The sequence below is a fragment of the Lygodium microphyllum genome, chromosome 9 (genome assembly GCF_053477565.2).
Source record: "Lygodium microphyllum isolate KBCC chromosome 9, Lygodium_microphyllum_v1.1.10, whole genome shotgun sequence".
In the NCBI taxonomy this organism is placed as follows: domain Eukaryota; kingdom Viridiplantae; phylum Streptophyta; class Polypodiopsida; order Schizaeales; family Lygodiaceae; genus Lygodium; species Lygodium microphyllum.
In genome coordinates, this window is record NC_141143.1 from 6827418 (window position 1) to 6844616 (window position 17199).

General features: G+C 45.8%; 1 protein-coding gene across 14 annotated transcripts in view; it reads left to right on the plus strand.

Annotated features, from left to right (window-relative positions):
* The window catches only part of LOC148030783 (uncharacterized), a 385751-nt gene that overhangs the window by 270110 nt on the left and 98442 nt on the right, over positions 1-17199 (plus strand). For all 14 annotated transcript variants that reach the window (XM_087684297.1, XM_087684298.1, XM_087684294.1 and 11 more), the window contains exons 23-24: positions 12490-12635; positions 12731-12833. In XM_087684297.1, coding sequence (XP_087540423.1) covers positions 12490-12635; positions 12731-12833 — 249 coding nt within the window. The remainder of the gene's footprint in view (positions 1-12489; positions 12636-12730; positions 12834-17199) is intronic.

Sequence of the window (17199 nt, forward strand, 5' to 3'; positions counted from 1 at the left end):
GAGCCAGAGACAGAGGAACACTACATCTGCCGATGCACTGTATATTACGACATACGAGGTAGATACCACTGTCTGTTTCGAGAGGGTTTTGGACCCCTGAGACGGATCATGCAGTATGAGGATCAGAGATGCTTGGGATTTTTCCTCTTGGAGCTCCAGAGGCGCAGAGCAACAATTCTACGGAGTAGGAGGCCCCCACAGCTCGGCTCACATAGACAGAGAGCAGTCACTGACTTTTTCATGGATACACGACAGAGTATGGCAGATACCACTACTACTGCCACACAGCCTACAGGAATACATCATCATTGGACCTCATCTTCTATAGGTGTCCCTTTGGATAGAGCAGTGGCACTTAGCCGGTCTAGGCGCCCACGTCCACCCGGACGAAGGCCTAGACATCCACACCACAGACAAATTAAAGCCATCATTGAGCGCCACAGGAGACAGATGCCAAGACGCCTTAGCTATGCAGAGATACACTTCCCTAGAGAACAGACATATCATTGATGGAGAGTTTTCATTTCTCTACTCTCACTTTCAGATCATTGACATGTTTCCCTTTATGGGACACTATTTCATTTCATTTCATTTCCTTTTCAGTCTTATAGGCATGTTCTTCATCTTTCTTCTCGTTCTAGATGAGAAACACACCATCATCATTGTATGTACTGTTTTGGTCTCATAGGCCACATTGGCCTTTTAGAGACGTTAATATACTCTCTCTCTCTCTCTCTCTCTCTCTCTCTCTCTCTCTCTCTCTCTCTCTCTCTCTCTCTCGCACCACTTTATCACAGCCGACAGTTGTTCCCCTATCACAGCCGACATTTGTTCCCCTTTTGTAGCCATTATCTGGAGTACCAGAGCTACATACGCACATACACATACACGACACTTATCACACTCACAGCACCGTATTTTCAGTTTCCAGTTTTTAGCTTTTCATTCAGCACTTTTATTTTGGATAGCTGGACCTCATCAGTTGTATCACAGTTTGTCTCATAGGCCAGTTTTGGTCTTTAGAAGACGTTAATATAACTTTCTTTCTTTCTTTCTTTTCTCTCTTTTTTTTTTCATAAAAGATAATTGTATTAATTACGAAAAAAAGTACAAGATTACATGATTACACGAGTACAAGAGACACGAGGGCCGTAGGCCAACGTGTGGGAAATCCCCGGACTAGTATACTAAAAAGGTTACACCAATCATGGCAAGGACCCAGAGGCAATTGCCAAATGCCAGGAATGCAAATCCTCCCGAGGGAGCAAGTCAGAGTGCCTGATGAGATCTAGCTGCCAATGCAAGAGCCCTTTAAGCCTTGCAATATGTCGCGGTACATTAGAGGCCGAATCAAAGAGAAAAGCATTTCGGGTGGTCCAAATGTGCCAGCATCCCCAGTATCTGAAAAAGTGAAATAAGATCTTCATATGTAACGGTGGCGGTGTGGGATACTTTGGGCGCGCAAAAACCCAATCGAAAGGAGTCAGTGAGGACCCCACCACTGCGTGCCACATTTACGACAAGAGAGACCAGATATTCTGGGCGAGCGGGCAAGAAAGAAAACGATGTCGGGCCGATTCCGCCGTAGTGGTACAGAAGAAACAATTGCCATTCGAGATTCGACGCTTGGAAAGGGCCGAGGCAAGAGGAAGACCACCAATCATTACCCGCCACAGAAAGACCTTGCATTTGAAAGGTGCCCTATTCTGCCATCCCTACATCAGCGTTGCCTGCCACCATGACAGTGATTTCCGCAGGCCCCAAACAGTATTAGCTTTCACACCCAGCCATTGGTGATCTTTAATGAGAAGGAGATACACCTGATTAGTAGAGGCCTTTTCCAGACTCAACCGGCCTGCAAGGTCCCAGTCCTGCCAAGGGCGATCCATAGCCAGGGCAGGAAAGGGTTGCCTACCCTGAAGTTCCGATGAAGGCTTCCCCCATAAATCACGGTATCCGCGCGGGATCCTGAAAAGTCTCCTAGCAGTCCGAAACGATGCGAGGACATTGCGAGTAGCAAGGGTAGCATCCGCAATCGAAGTCACACCCAAACGGGCCATGCGGTTAAATCTTGGTCTGAGCTGATGTTTATCTTCCCATGAAAGTAATTTGGATACTGCCAACAATTCCAGCTGAAAAGAATTAGTCTGCAAGCGGTCTCCTACAGGATGCCAACGGGCCTTTTGGAGCACCACTTTCCAAGAGCCGACCAAGTGCAGTAACAAAGAGGAAGAGGGACTGGAAAATCGAGAGTCAGCATTAAGGACATGCCACCATGAGGCCCGAAGCCGTGTGTTACCCTGGCGGAGCCCGCTGTCCTCAAGAAAATAACGGGCTATGATGGTCCACGGGTGATGATCCACACACATGGCACGAAAAAGAGACCAACGAAGAGCCAGCATATGAGTTTCTGCATCCAAAATAGCTCCACCAACCATGCGCTTAGGGGTACATGCATGTGACCATGAAATCCAGGAAATGCCTGCCTGCAGTGAATCTTTCTTCCATAGCATGAAACGAATGGGATGAGTGAGAGCCTTCAAAGTAGTGGGCGTCCATGGCAGTAGGGGCAGGAAATACGTCAGCATTGGTAGCATAATTGTCTGAGCCACTTTGAGGTGGACATGGAACGGCCAGGCTTGCGACTTCCAATACATAAACTTCGCGGCCAGTTTTTGTGAAATCCACTCCAGCAGGTCCTTTGGCCGTACATCCACCCCCAATGGGTATCCAAGATGCCTGACAATGGAGCCACGGGAAACCACCTGGCCCTGCCAGCCTAATGACTGTAAATCCGGCTCCGTGCAACTGAGAATGGCTGACTTAAAGGCATTGATGCGAAGACCAGAGGCTTGACCAAAGAGCGTCCAAACATCTAATGCCTTGTGAATGTTGTCCCTGTCCGCCTGTAAAATCATAAAGGAGTCATCAGCCAAAGATTGGCTAATGAAGTGCTGCCCCAAAGGAAGAGATAACCCTGCCAGCTGGGCAGAAGCCGCCATGGAGGATAACATTGAAAGGACCGGGTGAGTCGCCAGGGCAAAGAAGAGAGGACTCAAAGGGCAACCCTGTCTGACCGAGCGTGCAAGGACAAATGGCTCTGTAACCCCACCATTAAGCATAACTCTTGAAGAAGCCTCAGTACTAATGGTGTAGATCAATCGGGACATCCGGATACCAAAGCCCATAGCAGACATAAGATCTGCAAGGAAAGACCAGTCCGCACAGTCAAACGCCTTTTCCAGGTCCAATTGAATCAAGACCACTTGCTGATTGGAGTGCCGCGCATAGTCAATAGCCATTTGCACATTTAAGATATTATGCAAAATGTTGCTGCCCTTAATGAAACCATATTGGAGAGGGTGCACAATAGCTGGAAGGTGCTTGTGAAGCCTATTTGCCAGCACTTTGGAAAAGATTTTATACATCGCGCCCATCAACGAAATTGGTCTCCAGTGTTGCAGCTTTGACGGCGAAGAGACCTTGGGAATCAGTTTGATAAGGCCTTCTTTCCATGAAGAAGGCATGACCCCTGTTTCCCAGACCTGCTGAAACATGACCACCAATGGCTTTACCAACTGCGTGGCCGAGTGCTCAAAAAATTCATTAGTGAGACCATCCCAACCAGGACTTTTATCCTTAGGCAGGTGCAACAAGACATCCATAACCTCCTCTTCGCAAATATCCGCCTCCAAAGTGGCTTGCATATCAAATGGAACCTGCTGGTGGACCAGATGATAGAAGACCGAGCGGGCATGCGTAACCTGGCTAGACGGCAAGGAAGAAGAACCAAAAAGATCCATAAAATAATTTCTGCACATATTGATAATGGTCTGCGGATAAGTGACCATGCAACCTTCCGAATCCTGGAGTCGAGTCATATTTTCGCGAGCCGGAGAAGCATGCAAGGCGCGAAAGAACTTATGAGACTGGCAGGCACTATCTTGCAATGTGTCAGTCAAGTTTTGCAACTTGGCCTGCTGATAAGATTTCAAGCTAAATACTTGAATAAGATGAGCCAAACGCCGCTCCAGGGACAGCAGAAAATCATCATCTAGGGAGTCCAGGAGCAAGGAACGGACCAAGGCTAATAAGTCCTCTGCTACATGTCGACGTCGGCGACAAAGAGAGGCATTATGAATCCCATACTGCCGAGCAACCCGCTGCACATTAGAGAGCAGGCGTGCGAACGAAGCCAAGCCCTCAAAGGCGAAGTCCAATAAGAACCTCTCAATCAATTGCTGCATATAACCCTGAAAAATTGGATACTTCAAATAAGAGGAGTTGAAGCGTAAAGGGAGCTTATTCAGCAACTGCATAAAAGGTGCAATAGATTGTGCCCGCATCTCAAGCTGGAGGGGGAAATGATCCGACAACGCATATTGCTGCAAGACCTTCATCTCCAGCATCTCGGGAAGAAAATCATCCCCCTGCATGATATACATTCTGTCCAATCGCGACCAAGTGGTTGCATATTGTGTGGAATGAAAAGTAAAACCTGAAACAGAAGGGTGAAGCCACGACCAAAGATCTTGCTTAAGTACGTGCAAAGCAAAGGAGTTCCACACCCGGCTTTCTGGCGTATCCATTACCGAATGCCCTGAGGTGGACTGAAAAGAGTCAACACACATATTGAAATCTCCCATCAAAAACCCCCTGCGGCCAAGTGCCATGGAGCCCTGCAAAGTCGACCATAGATCCCGTCGGGATGCGGGATCATTCGGAGCATAGAGTCCCAGCAACCATAAAATCTCTCCTTCAAATAAGACTTCGATTACCAAAAAGCGGCCCTGCACATCATTTTTAACAAGAACAGGCTGGTATTTCTCATGGACAATCATCAGCACGCCCGAATAGTGCTTAGCAGGTGTCCCTGCATAAAAAAAACGGAATCCATGGCAATCCACAACTTTTCCTGCCTCACCGTGACTTTTGTGCTCCACTGCACACAATACATCCCACTGGTTCTCATGCAAGACAGACCACATGGTATGTTGCTTATGGCGAGAGCAAATGCCTCCCACATTCCACGTGGCAATCTTCATATATTTTCAAAAAAGGAAGTCAGGAACGAGGCGCCTGTTGCCTCGATTGCACCTTTTCCGCGAGGGCATCCAGGACACCCTCATCCAGAAAATCAGCCAATACTGCAAACGAATTCGGGCGACCTGCTTTAGAGGTAGAAGGGAAATCCACTGCCTTGGGAGTAGGGCGGGGATAGCGCCTATCCCAAGGTGTAATCACATTACCTTTTGCATCAAATGCCAGCTTAGCAGGTGGGCCCTTGGGGCCCTCTGAATAGACTTTCCTTGAAGACGGATGACGGGGGGCGGACGGGGCCATAGTACGCGTAATCCTGCTGTGAGGTGACCATGTCTTTCCTGCGCGTGTACGTGCGCACGGAATCCGGGGAAGCATTAGGCCCAGGATCTGCCAGGCCTGCGTCCAACTTTTTACCTTTTTTTTGTCGTGCCTCAATCCAGTCAGTGGTAGGAGAATCCAAACCCCGGACCTGTTGTTTGCCTTTATCCATGACAGTAGGTGGCTGAAGGGTCTCCTGTGTCGGGGCATCAAGCACCATGTCATCCTTGGGCTGCACAACCTGCGCCTCCTCAGAAGACGGTTGCCGTTCCGGGCATTCGGCCACAAAATGCCCTAATTTACCACATGAAAAGCAGTGTCCGGCAAAATTGCCCCATTTCAGGCGAAAATGCAAAGGATGCATGCCAGAACAATTGAGGCGAAGCCACGCAGGCCTTTTCCTGGCCGTATCCCATAGCATGCATAAACGGTTTCGGTTCATAGCCCTGAGGCTCGAGGGAACCAGCACTGTGCCCACAACCGCCATCGCGTCCTTCAACAATGGCCAGTATACCGTTGGACAATTTTCCACTTCCACCCACACCGGGCATTCTCGTTGAAGCAGACGCTGGAAGTCAGTCATAGGGCGCCATGGTACCACATGGACCAAGCGGCGATCAAAGAATAGTGGCAACTTGGACAGGAGCTCAGCTCGATGCGATTCCGATTTCAACAGCACCTCATAAAAGCCGCGAGGTCCAAGGAAGATCTCCTCAACACACTCCCCTTGCAATAAATGGTGCATCCATTGGCGAATATGTGAGAGCACTGGGATCCTGCCGGTGAAAAAAAGTATAACTGCACGGTCATAAAACACCGAGAAGGACCGCAAGACTGATTTTGGGTCCACCGTGGCTTCCAGCACATCATCCGCAGCCGCAGCAGAGAAAGTTTCATTATTATGCTGGACATAATCGCCAAGCAGAGTATTGGCAAAGTCCAGCAGATGTTCCCAGTCAATTTCCTGCGAATCCACAGGTTCAGAGGCAACCTACGCATAGGAACGGTCCTGAGGACCCATTGGCTCGTCTGAAGTATGCTTGGAGCGTTTGCCTGCAGGCAGCAGTTCAGAACCCGGAGTCGGCTCCTCCGTGCATGGCACCATATCCTCCGGCTCCTCTGTATCGGAATCAGGGCCAAGGGCTGCCACCGTCCGGTCGAGAAAATCCATATCCAGGCCAGCCATACTACTGTCTTCTCGTTTTCGCTCGCTCCCTCACTCTCTCTCTTTCTCTCTCTGTGCAAGTCCCGGAGGGCTCTCTCTCTCTCTCTCTCTCTCTCTCTCTCTCTCTCTCTCTCTCTCTCTCTCTCTCTCTCTCTCTCTCTCTCTCTCGCTCTCTCTCTCTCGCTCTCTCTCTCTGTACAAGAGCAGATCAGATCTCGGAGCTGTGCAGGGTTGCAGTCACGTGCTGCCAGGTTAGGGCTCCCTTTCTCTGTCGCAGCACAGCAAGATGCAGAGGGCAGGCACCCGCGGGCAGCAGACGTAGAGCAGACGGCTGACGGGACAACTGACGAAGGGGCTGTACTCGCTCGCTCTCTCGACTCCTCTCTGTCGAGCTCTGTCTCGCTCACGGGCACGCGCAGAGGTATCCAGGCGAAGACGCGTACCTGCGGACGCAGACAAGCAGAGGCCGACGGCGACTGGCGTAACGCGGGCAGACGACGGGGGCTCAGACGACGGGGGCTCAGACAGACGACGGGGGCTCAGACAGACGACGGGGGCCCAGGCGACGGGGGCTCAAGAGCTCAGGCGACGAGGGCACAGACGACGGGGGCTCAGGCAGACGACGGGGGCTCAGGCGACGGGGGCTCAGGCAGCCGACGATCCATCGCTCTCTCTCTCTCTCTCTCTCTCTCTCTCTCTCTCTCTCTCTCTCTCTCTTTCGTAAAAGGTAATTGTATTAATTACGAAAAAAGGTACAAGATTACATGATTACATGATTACAAAAGACACAAGGGCCCTAGGCCAATGTGTGGAAAATCCCAGTACTAATCCACGAAAAAGGTTACACCAATCATGGCAACGACCCAAAGGCAATTGCCATATGCCAGGGAAGCAAATCCTCCCGAGGGAGCAAGTCCGAGTGCCGAATGAGATCTATCTGCCAATGCAAGAGCCCTTTAAGCCGCGCAATGTGTCTCGGTACATTAGAGGCCGAATCAAAGAGAAAAGCATTGCGTGTGGTCCAAATGTCCCAGCATCCCCAGTATCTGAAAAAGTAAAATAAGATCTTCATATGTAATTGTGGCGGTGTGGGGTACTTTGGGTGCACAAAAACCCAATCGAAAGGAGTAAGTGAGGACCCCACCACTGCGCGCCAGACTTGCGACAAGAGTGACCAGATATTCTTGGCGAGCAGGCAAGAAAGAAATCGATGTCGGGCCGATTCCAGAGTAGTGGTACAGAAGAAACAATTGCCATTGGAGATTCTACGCTTGGAAAGGGCCGAGGCAAGAGGAAGACCACCAATCATTACCCACCAAAGAAAGACCTTGCATTTGAAAGGTGTCTTATTCAGCCAGCCCTCCATCACAGTTGCCTTCCACCATGACTGCGATTTCCGCAGTCCCCAAACAGTATTAGCTTTCACACCCAGCCATTGATGATCTTGAATGAGAAGATGATACACCTGATTAGCAGAGGCCTTTTCCAGACTTAACCGGCCTGCAAGGTCCCAGTCCTGCCAAGGACGATCCACAGCCAGGGCAGGAAAGGGTTGCCCACCCTGAAGCTCCGACAAAAGCTATTCCCATAAACCACGATATCCGCGTGAGATCCTAAAAAGTCTCCTAGCAGTCCGAAACGATGCGAGGACATTGCGAGTGGCAAGGGTAGCATCCGCAATCGAAGTCACACCTAAACGGGCCATGTGGTTAAATCTTGGTCTGAGCTGATGTTTGTCTTCCCATGAAAGTAATCTCGATACTGCCAACAACTCCAGCTGAAAGGAGTTAGTATGCAAGCGGTCCCCCACTGGATGCCAACGGGCCTTTTGGAACACCACTTTCCAAGAGCTGACCAAGTGCAGTAACAGAGAGGAAGAGGGACTGGAAAATCAAGAGTCAGCATTAAGGACATGCCACCAGGAGGCCCGAAGTTGTGTATTACCATGGCGTAGCCCGCTGTCCTCAAGAAAATAACGGGCTATAATGGTCCACGCGCCATGAGCCACACACATGGCACGAAAAAGAGACCAACGAAGAGCCAGCATATGAGTTTCAGCATCCAAAATAGCTCCACCACCCATGCGTTTAGGGGTACATGTATGTGACCATGAAATCCACAAAATACCTGCCTGCAGTGAATCCTTTTTCCATAACATGAAACGAATGGAGCGAGTGAGAGCCTTCAAAGTAGTAGGCGTCCACGGTAGCAATGGCAGGAAATACGTTAGCATTGGCAGCATAATTGTTTGAGCCACTTTGAGGCGGACATGGAATGGCCATGCTTGCGACTTCCAATACATAAACTTCGCTGCCAGTTTTTGTGAAATCCACTCCAGTAGTTCCTTTGGCCGTACATCCACCCCCAACGGGTATCCAAGATGCCTTACAATGGAGCCACGGGAAACAACTTGGCCCTGCCAGCCTAATGACTGTAAATCAGGCTCCGTGCAACTAAGTATGGCTGATTTAAAGGTATTGATGCGAAGACCAGAAGCATGACCAAAGAGCGTCCAAACATCTAATGCCTTTCGAATGTTGTCCCTCTCTTTTTTTGTTTTTTTTTCGTAAAAGGTAATTGTATTAATAACGAAAAAAATACAAGATTACTTGATTACAAGATACATGACACCATAACATGTCCCTCTCTCTCTCTCTCTCTCTCTCTCTCTCTCTCTCTCTCTCTCGGATGCGCACGTAGGAACTTGGTTCACGGATGCTCTGCTTTGATCTGATCTTCACCTAAATCTGCAGCTTGAGAAACAGAGCGGGGTCTCCCGACCAGAGTGACAGCATTGTGCAGGACCTTGGTTCACAGATGCCTTATATCTGAGTGCTTGAGTTGCAGAGACAAGTCAATGGTTTGAGCCTCTGCCTGTTTGAATGCAGAGATTGGAATCTTTTCCTTCCTCATAGGCACCAACAAAGCTAATGCATTGAACAGGCATGTGGAATGCACATCCTAGGAATGCCGTCCTCTTCGCATGTCTGCTCTGACCCTCCGTGACTGAGAGAGTTTTGGAGAATGCATGACTGAGACTACTGTGACCAGTAGCAGTGCTCAGGAGAATGCATAACTAAGACTTGTGGAGAATGTGCTGTAACAGAGAATGCAACCCTACCGTCCCTCTCTATCTAGGTGGTGATGAAAATGCAAAGACTGTGATGAAATGCTTTGAGATAGTGACTAAATGCTCTAAGACATTAATTGCTTGATAACTAAGACTTGTGGAGAATGTGCTGTAACAGAGAATGCAACCCTACCGTCCCTCTCTATCTAGGTGGTGATGAAAATGCAAAGACTGTGATGAAATGCTTTGAGATAGTGACTAAGACTTGTGGAGAATGTATAACTAACTAAGACTTGTGGAGAATGTGCTGTAACAGAGAATGCAACCCTACCGTCCCTCTCTATCTAGGTGGTGATGAAAATGCAAAGACTGTGATGAAATGCTTTGAGATAGTGACTAAATGCTCTAAGACATTAATTGCTTGATACAGTGACAAATGCAGAGAAGTGACGAAATGCTCTCCTTAAGTGACCAAATGCTTGTAGAGTTTGCAATGATAGCTTGCATCTGACAGAACACTCACAGAGTAAATACTGGTGTAGTGAATGCAAAAGTGCACACATTGAGACAAAATCTACTATAGCAAACATTAGTTAACCAACATCCCCAAGAGAACAGGGTGTTACCCCGAATGAAGAACAACTCTTCCAAACCCCCCAAGACTTTACCGAAGATGCATACGCAATGCACCCACACCAACAAGCATTAAGAGGTGCTCAAAGGTTGCGAAGTTATTGAAAACAACAGGCATGGGAAGCTTGGAAGACATGAAATCCTTCATACGGGCTGAAATTAAAGAGATGTATGCATCAATGTATGACAAAATACAGCAAGAAATGAAAACACATATGGAAACATGCATTAGTGAGTGGGAACAGGGTAAATACAATGAAATAAAGGCAGAATTACATGCTGAAATGGCGGACAACCTTATAACACTGGATACAACTTGGAGAACGGAAATGAAAAGCTAGAAGAAATATGCTAATGCTTACATAATCATCAAAGATGAAGAAATCGCTCAGCTTAAATCAGAGTTAGATGCATATAAGAAAGACCTAGCAGCATATAAATAGAAACTTGATGTACAAACGCCATCACAGGATGCACCAAAACTAGAAAAAGGAGATGTAATGCCTCAAGAAAGACATGCACACATGGGCAGATGTAGTTGAAGGAGCAAGGAAGAAAATGAAAACTGTGGAATGTATCATTAAGGAAAATGCTGAATGATTTGAGGTAGCAAAAAGGAACAAAGGGGGCATGCAAAAAAAATAGAATTGATGAATGCAACCATAGAAGAAGAAGCAAGTCGAAAGAGTCGGGCACTCCGAATCCGTGTGGTGGGATGGGCTGAGAAAGGAACCCCACAAGAAGATGCAATTGCTCTAGGTGACAAAATGGGAGTAAAGGAAACACCCATCTTAGATGCATGGCATGTGGGAGACCCAACAGACAGGAGAGGGCGTATCCTCATGCTGAAATTTGAGAGTTTGGATAAAAAGAGAGCTTTCCTCACAAAACGTGGGGCTCTAAAAGGGGAAAAGATATACCTCAATGAGGATCTGCCCAACTCGAACATAGAAGGGCAAGCATGCCTAGGATCTTGGAGGCACCAAAGAAAGGAAAATATGTAGTGTACAGGGACAACAAGGTGATTATTACAGATTGCCGGACACAATGATAATGCGTGGAATATGAGGTGCTCAGGATGTCAGTATGGAAGTGTAATGGAGCATTATGCCTAAATGCTGGATATTTTGAGGATAGTTTTCAAAATATAGATATAGCCATGTATACAGAAACACATCAATGTAAAGGGGGTCAATTGCCAGATGTCCATGGGTACAGATGGGAGAGTGCATTCCACCCACATGCTAGAAAACCTGGTAGCACTAGGGATTTTGGAGACATGGCTGTACTCCTTCGTGAAGACCTCGGAGATGTAGTGCAAGTGACACAAAAAGACAAAGATGCACAATACATGTGGGTCAAGATACATCCCACCCATCGTTATGAGATAGGAGACCACCCCACCCAAAACGACCTAGGCAAAGGCCAGTGACACACTTCTTTCACAGATCAGATTCCACAGGTACCACTAGCTTAGCAAATCCAGCCCCATCTATTCGGACCATATCTACATCATGCCGCGGAGTCACATTAGACCGAGCCATTGCACTTTGCAAAGCACAATGACCCCGACCACTTGGCCAACATCTAAGAGGCCCATACCATAATCAGATCATAGCCATTATTGCGAGACACGGGAGACACCCCCCTCGACACATTAGCAGAGTGGCCTTGGACCATTTCAGGATGGAGATTCTAAGAGATGGACCATTTTAGCTAGATATCACATATATATATAGATATAGTCTTCAGTTTTTAGATTCATGTTGATTTTAGAAGATCTCAGCCTCATATTATGATACATTTATTTATTTCATGTTACTTCACTTCAGCTTTACTGTAATGAGATTACATTGGATATAGATGTATTGGTTTTTATCGCATGGGCCACATTGGCCTTTTGCAGACATTAATATATATTTCTTCCTTTCTTTCTCTCTCTCTTTCCTCCATTTCCAACATATTGGAAGAGGAGAGCAGTGACCCACAACATTGTGCAATTAGAGATTACAAGACATTCATAGTCAGTGTAAGCTAGAGGAAGGTCTTAGATTACAAGACATTAATAGTTGGTATAAAGGAAGGTCTTAGATTTTGGAGAAAACTATTTACTTAATCTACCAAACGTAAGGTAGAGTAGAAGATCGCTTTGTTGCAATGTGTTCTTTCTGTACGTGCAACATTTGCAATAGATGTAAAGATTGTCATGCTTTATGTGATTGTAAAATCCATCCTTGGCCATGACTGACGTCACATACAGGTTGATGACTTCAAAGAAAAATATGAGGCTACAGTTGGGGAAGATAAAGCATTGGATCGAAACTTTAAGAAAGAGTTTTCAGACTGTGGGGATCTAATTCCTGTTCTCTATAGATATTACCGCAAGAGAAAACCCCAAGTCACAAAGTATATCATCTAGTCCATTTTTCTTCGCTTTTGTGCTGATACAATTTGTTTGGCTATAAAAATGATTTAATTGCTGATTTTCTCTTATTTTCTAGGATCTATTCAAAATCAGCTCCAAAGCAATCTCCTGCCATTCCAACTACTGAAAGACGGAAATCGGTCCAGGGTCGTGGAAAGGGTGGTCCATCACGCAATTCAGTGAGTAATACATAGTGATTCTACCTCTGGACAGTGACCTTCAGTTTGTTAATGAATGTTCTGAGCCACTGTTAACACCTTGTTAAGTGGATCTTCTTGTCCAATATTTTTTCTGCATGGACTTCCTTTTCTAGATAAAATATCCTTTTATCACGTAAGATGCTATAGAGACAGCAACCTTCAGTTTTTTACTAAATGTTCTGAGCCACTATTTTACAATTGTTAAGTCAATCTTCTGTTCCAATATTTTTTCTGCATGGATCTCCTTTTCCAGAGAAGTTATCCTCTTATCAGTTAAGATGAATTAAGTACAAAATGTTAACATACAGACAAACAGAAATTGGTAATTATACAACATGAGTGAGCATCCCTGGCTGGCAGCTCTATGGGAAACAGTAGTTTGATTGTCATAGCCTTTGGCCTCTTGAACATTGTCTACACACCCTATTGAGCAGTCTGTTGGGTTTGACTCATGCCCACACTCACAGAGGAGTATCAGTGATCCGTGGTAGGACATTGGGGCACTTTTTACTCTCCTTATGAGAGGTTTTTTCCCCCATTTATATTCTCTTTTATTTTATGTGCTTATGTTACACAGTTCAGGCACTTATCGTGTTTTACACCGTTTTGGATGTGAATGCACATTATCAACCGTAAGGTTTGAGGGTTGTACTTTGTACTTGCATTACACTCTTGGTAATTGCATTGGGTGTCGTGCCTTCACTATCTCAATCTCTTCACTGTCAATTATGTACTCTCAGCTGAGCTTCGATCCTCCCCATCACACATTTGGTATCAGAGCAGGGATTCAGCTCAAGTCCAGCTCAGCCTCTCGCCCTGTTCAGTCCTGTACCAGCAGCACCCAGATTTGCTGAGCCCTTGGTCAGCTCCAGCTTCGCCAGCTACCGCCACCACGTCACCTGCCTACAACGCCCAGCCTACAGGTTAGTCAGCCTACAACACCACCAGCCTGCAGCGCTGCGGTGCAAAATATATTTTCCTTGTCAGCTGAAGCCGACCAAATATAACCACCTTTTGCTCAATATGCCCTGTTAGCTTTTGTGGGCTACTAAATGTGAAACCAATTTCGTATATGAAGAGACATATCATTCATGAGATCAAAATCCTGGTGAAAAACTACGCCCTCAGGTTTGTAGTGATGGATGCGCAACGTCACGACATCCGCCCCCTCCAAACGTGGACATTCTCTGGCATGTGCGAACTTATTTTCCACTTGCAACTTTGTTCCCACCATGATCATATGGGAAATCATTTGGGTAATATGACAACTAGGTAAGTTGACATAGGTTATCATAGCGCCCACCACATCGATGCCTGCCCCTCCAGCCTGCGTGCACCCTCTTCCTACGCTGCTCCAACCTTGTGCATCTCCGCTAGGTCGGCCAGGTCTGCCACTGGCCAGCACCATCTGTTGCAGGGCCATCAACAGCAGGCCACCAATAGAGAAGGTAATTGATACATTAATCCATTTTTTAATTCAAAATTTGAATTTCAGAAAGGGGCTTTTGCCCGGGCAATCTATTTCTGCTCCTGGACGTGTCTTGGACACATTTATTGCAGAAATTTCTTGAGATTTGGGCCAGAAATTTAGGGCTTTTGGGTTCAGTGCAGATTTTCACAAATGTACTTCAGGTTCAATCTGAAATAGACTGAAATTGTGCATTTTTTACAACAAAATTTTGGGGGTTTTGCATTGATTGTGTTGTTGAGCACTGTTTGTGCACTGGACAGCTCTTGTGCTCTTTGAAACAGTGGCATTTACTATGGGCCATTAGGGACAAAGTGATGTATTCACATATGTATCCACGGAGGATAGATTAGACGGAAACAACTATCCTCTATGGTCTTTCATGATGAAGAATGTGCTGATTGCTAAAAATATTTGGGATTCTCTTAGCGGTGAAGAATTCCATCCTAGAGTTGTGGCTCCTGCAACACCTCCTACAGGAGGACGTCGTCAAAGGCCCACTCCAGCTCAGCCACTTCCCCAGCGATCAGCAACACAAAAGGCTTGGGACACACGGGATGCTGAAGCATTGTCATCGATTGCATTGGCAGTTCAGCGGTCTATAATCTTGCACATACGGTTTGCAGCTTCTTCATGTGAAGCATGGCTAACACTTGAGCACATGTTTGCCAGAAAAAATGAGACACGCATCACTTTCTTAAAGAAAGAGCTTAAGGATGTGAAGATGGATGAAGATGATTCCATGCAGGATCATCTTAACAAAATTCAGGACTTGTGTGAGCAGTTAATGAATGTAGATAAGTATTATTCGGATGCACAATTGATCTCTACTACTCAGAATTCTTTGCCACCCTCTTATTTGGCCTTTCATATGGCCCTAAATCTCACCATGAGAATATCTCCACAGCCACTTACTTTTCTTCAGCTAGCTAGTTTGCTCCTAGAAGAAGAGCAAACAAGAAAGAACAATAGGGTGGATATAATAGCCTTTGAACAAGCTTTATGGCGAAGCAAAAAGGCAAGGGCAGCCAGTCTAAAAACTCTCCGCAGAGTTCTGGAAGTTCAGATACTTCACAAAGCAGCAAGAAACAAGGGGGTACGCAAGACAAGAAGAATGGCAAGTGCCATTATTGTAAGAAGATAGGTCATTACATAACGGAATGTAATAAGTGCATAGCCAAGGAGAAGGAGTCAAGGATGTTTATTTCTGATGCACCTTCTACTACTACAGAGTCTGCATCTTTTGTTATGGGCCATAACTATTGTTTCTACACTTGCAGTTATGACTCTTCTTGGGCTAATAGAGCATTTAGCTCTACTGAGAATGCTAGCACTTGGTTCTTTGACAATGGTGCTTCTAAACACATTGCATTCCGCAAGGATTTGTTTTCCTTTGTTATTGCAGCTGCTGTTGGTAAATTTGTACAATGTGCCAACAATGCATCTTACCCTATTAGAGGTATTGGGAAGATTGTCTCGATAGCCATTGAGGGTCTACTCTCCGTTTACAGGATGCATTATATATGCTAGGCATAAAGAAGAATTTGTTGTACATTTCTTCTTTAGCAAAGTGCGGTAGCAAGTTTCATTTGATGATGATAAATATATGGTTAGGGATAAAGAATTCTTGACTTTGGTTTTGACTCGCATGTTATGTTATGGACTCTATGAGTTAGATGTTTATTCGATTGATCAATCGGTCTATTTAGCATCTACTCTTACTCCTGCTATGTCACAGGCAGAGAGATGGCATGTTCACATGGGACATATCAACAATGGCAATTTGATGCTTATGCATGTACTCAGATGCTAGATGGCTTACCTCTCTTGGAGAGACCTCTTGAGCATATTTGTGAGGGTTGCATTTTGGGAAAAATTCATCGATTCTCGTTTCCTCATGATGTCACTTTTAAGGCAACAGCCAGATTACAAATTGTGCATTCAAATGTATGTGGACCTATGCATACAAAGTCATTGGGTAGTTGTTATTATGTCGTCACCTTCATTGATGACTTTACTCATTTTTGTTGGGTCTACTCATTGGTGAAAAAGTCAGAGGTGTATGATGCATTTTTGCCTTTTGTTGCACTTGCTGAAAATCAATCTAGCTACAAGATTAAGACTCTCCATTCGGACCGAGGGGGGAAATACATGTCTTCCATGTTGAATAATTTTTTTAAAGCAAAAAGGCATTGTTCATCAATATACTACTGCATGTACTCCACAACATAATGGAGTTGCAGAAAGGAAGAATAGGTCACTCATGGAGATGGCCAGATGTATGCTGAAAGCTAAGAGTTTGCCACATGGTTTTTGGACGGAAGCAGTTACATGTGCTTGCCATGTTTTAAACAGGTACCCTACCAAGGCATTAAAAAGTTTTACACCTTTTGAGGCTTGGAATAGCCAAAAACCTTCAGTTGTCATTTTTCGTACTTTTGGGTGTCTTGCGTATGCTCATATTCCCAAAGTACTAAGAAAAAAGTTGGACAATAAGGCTGTTAAATACATTTTTGTAGGGTACAGCAGTGAGAGCAAAGGATATAGACTACATGATCGTGTTTCCAAGAAAGTCTTTGTCAGTAGGGGATGTGTTCTTTGATGAAAAATCAGAATTATCCCTGGTTGGTTTTGAACACATATCAAGCTGCAAATGATGTGTTTGAAGGGCTGCTACCCATTTCTTTTGGTGATACAACTGGAGCTTCAGTAAATGAACACAATGTTTAACCAGCTACTCCATTGAGCAATGCAGAAATTCAGCCTATGGCTGATCTAAATATTTTGCAAGATGATGAATTTGAGGTTCAATCAATAGGAGCTTGTACACAATCAAGAAGCTAGGCAGAATCCTAGATAGTACTTGCAGACTATGAA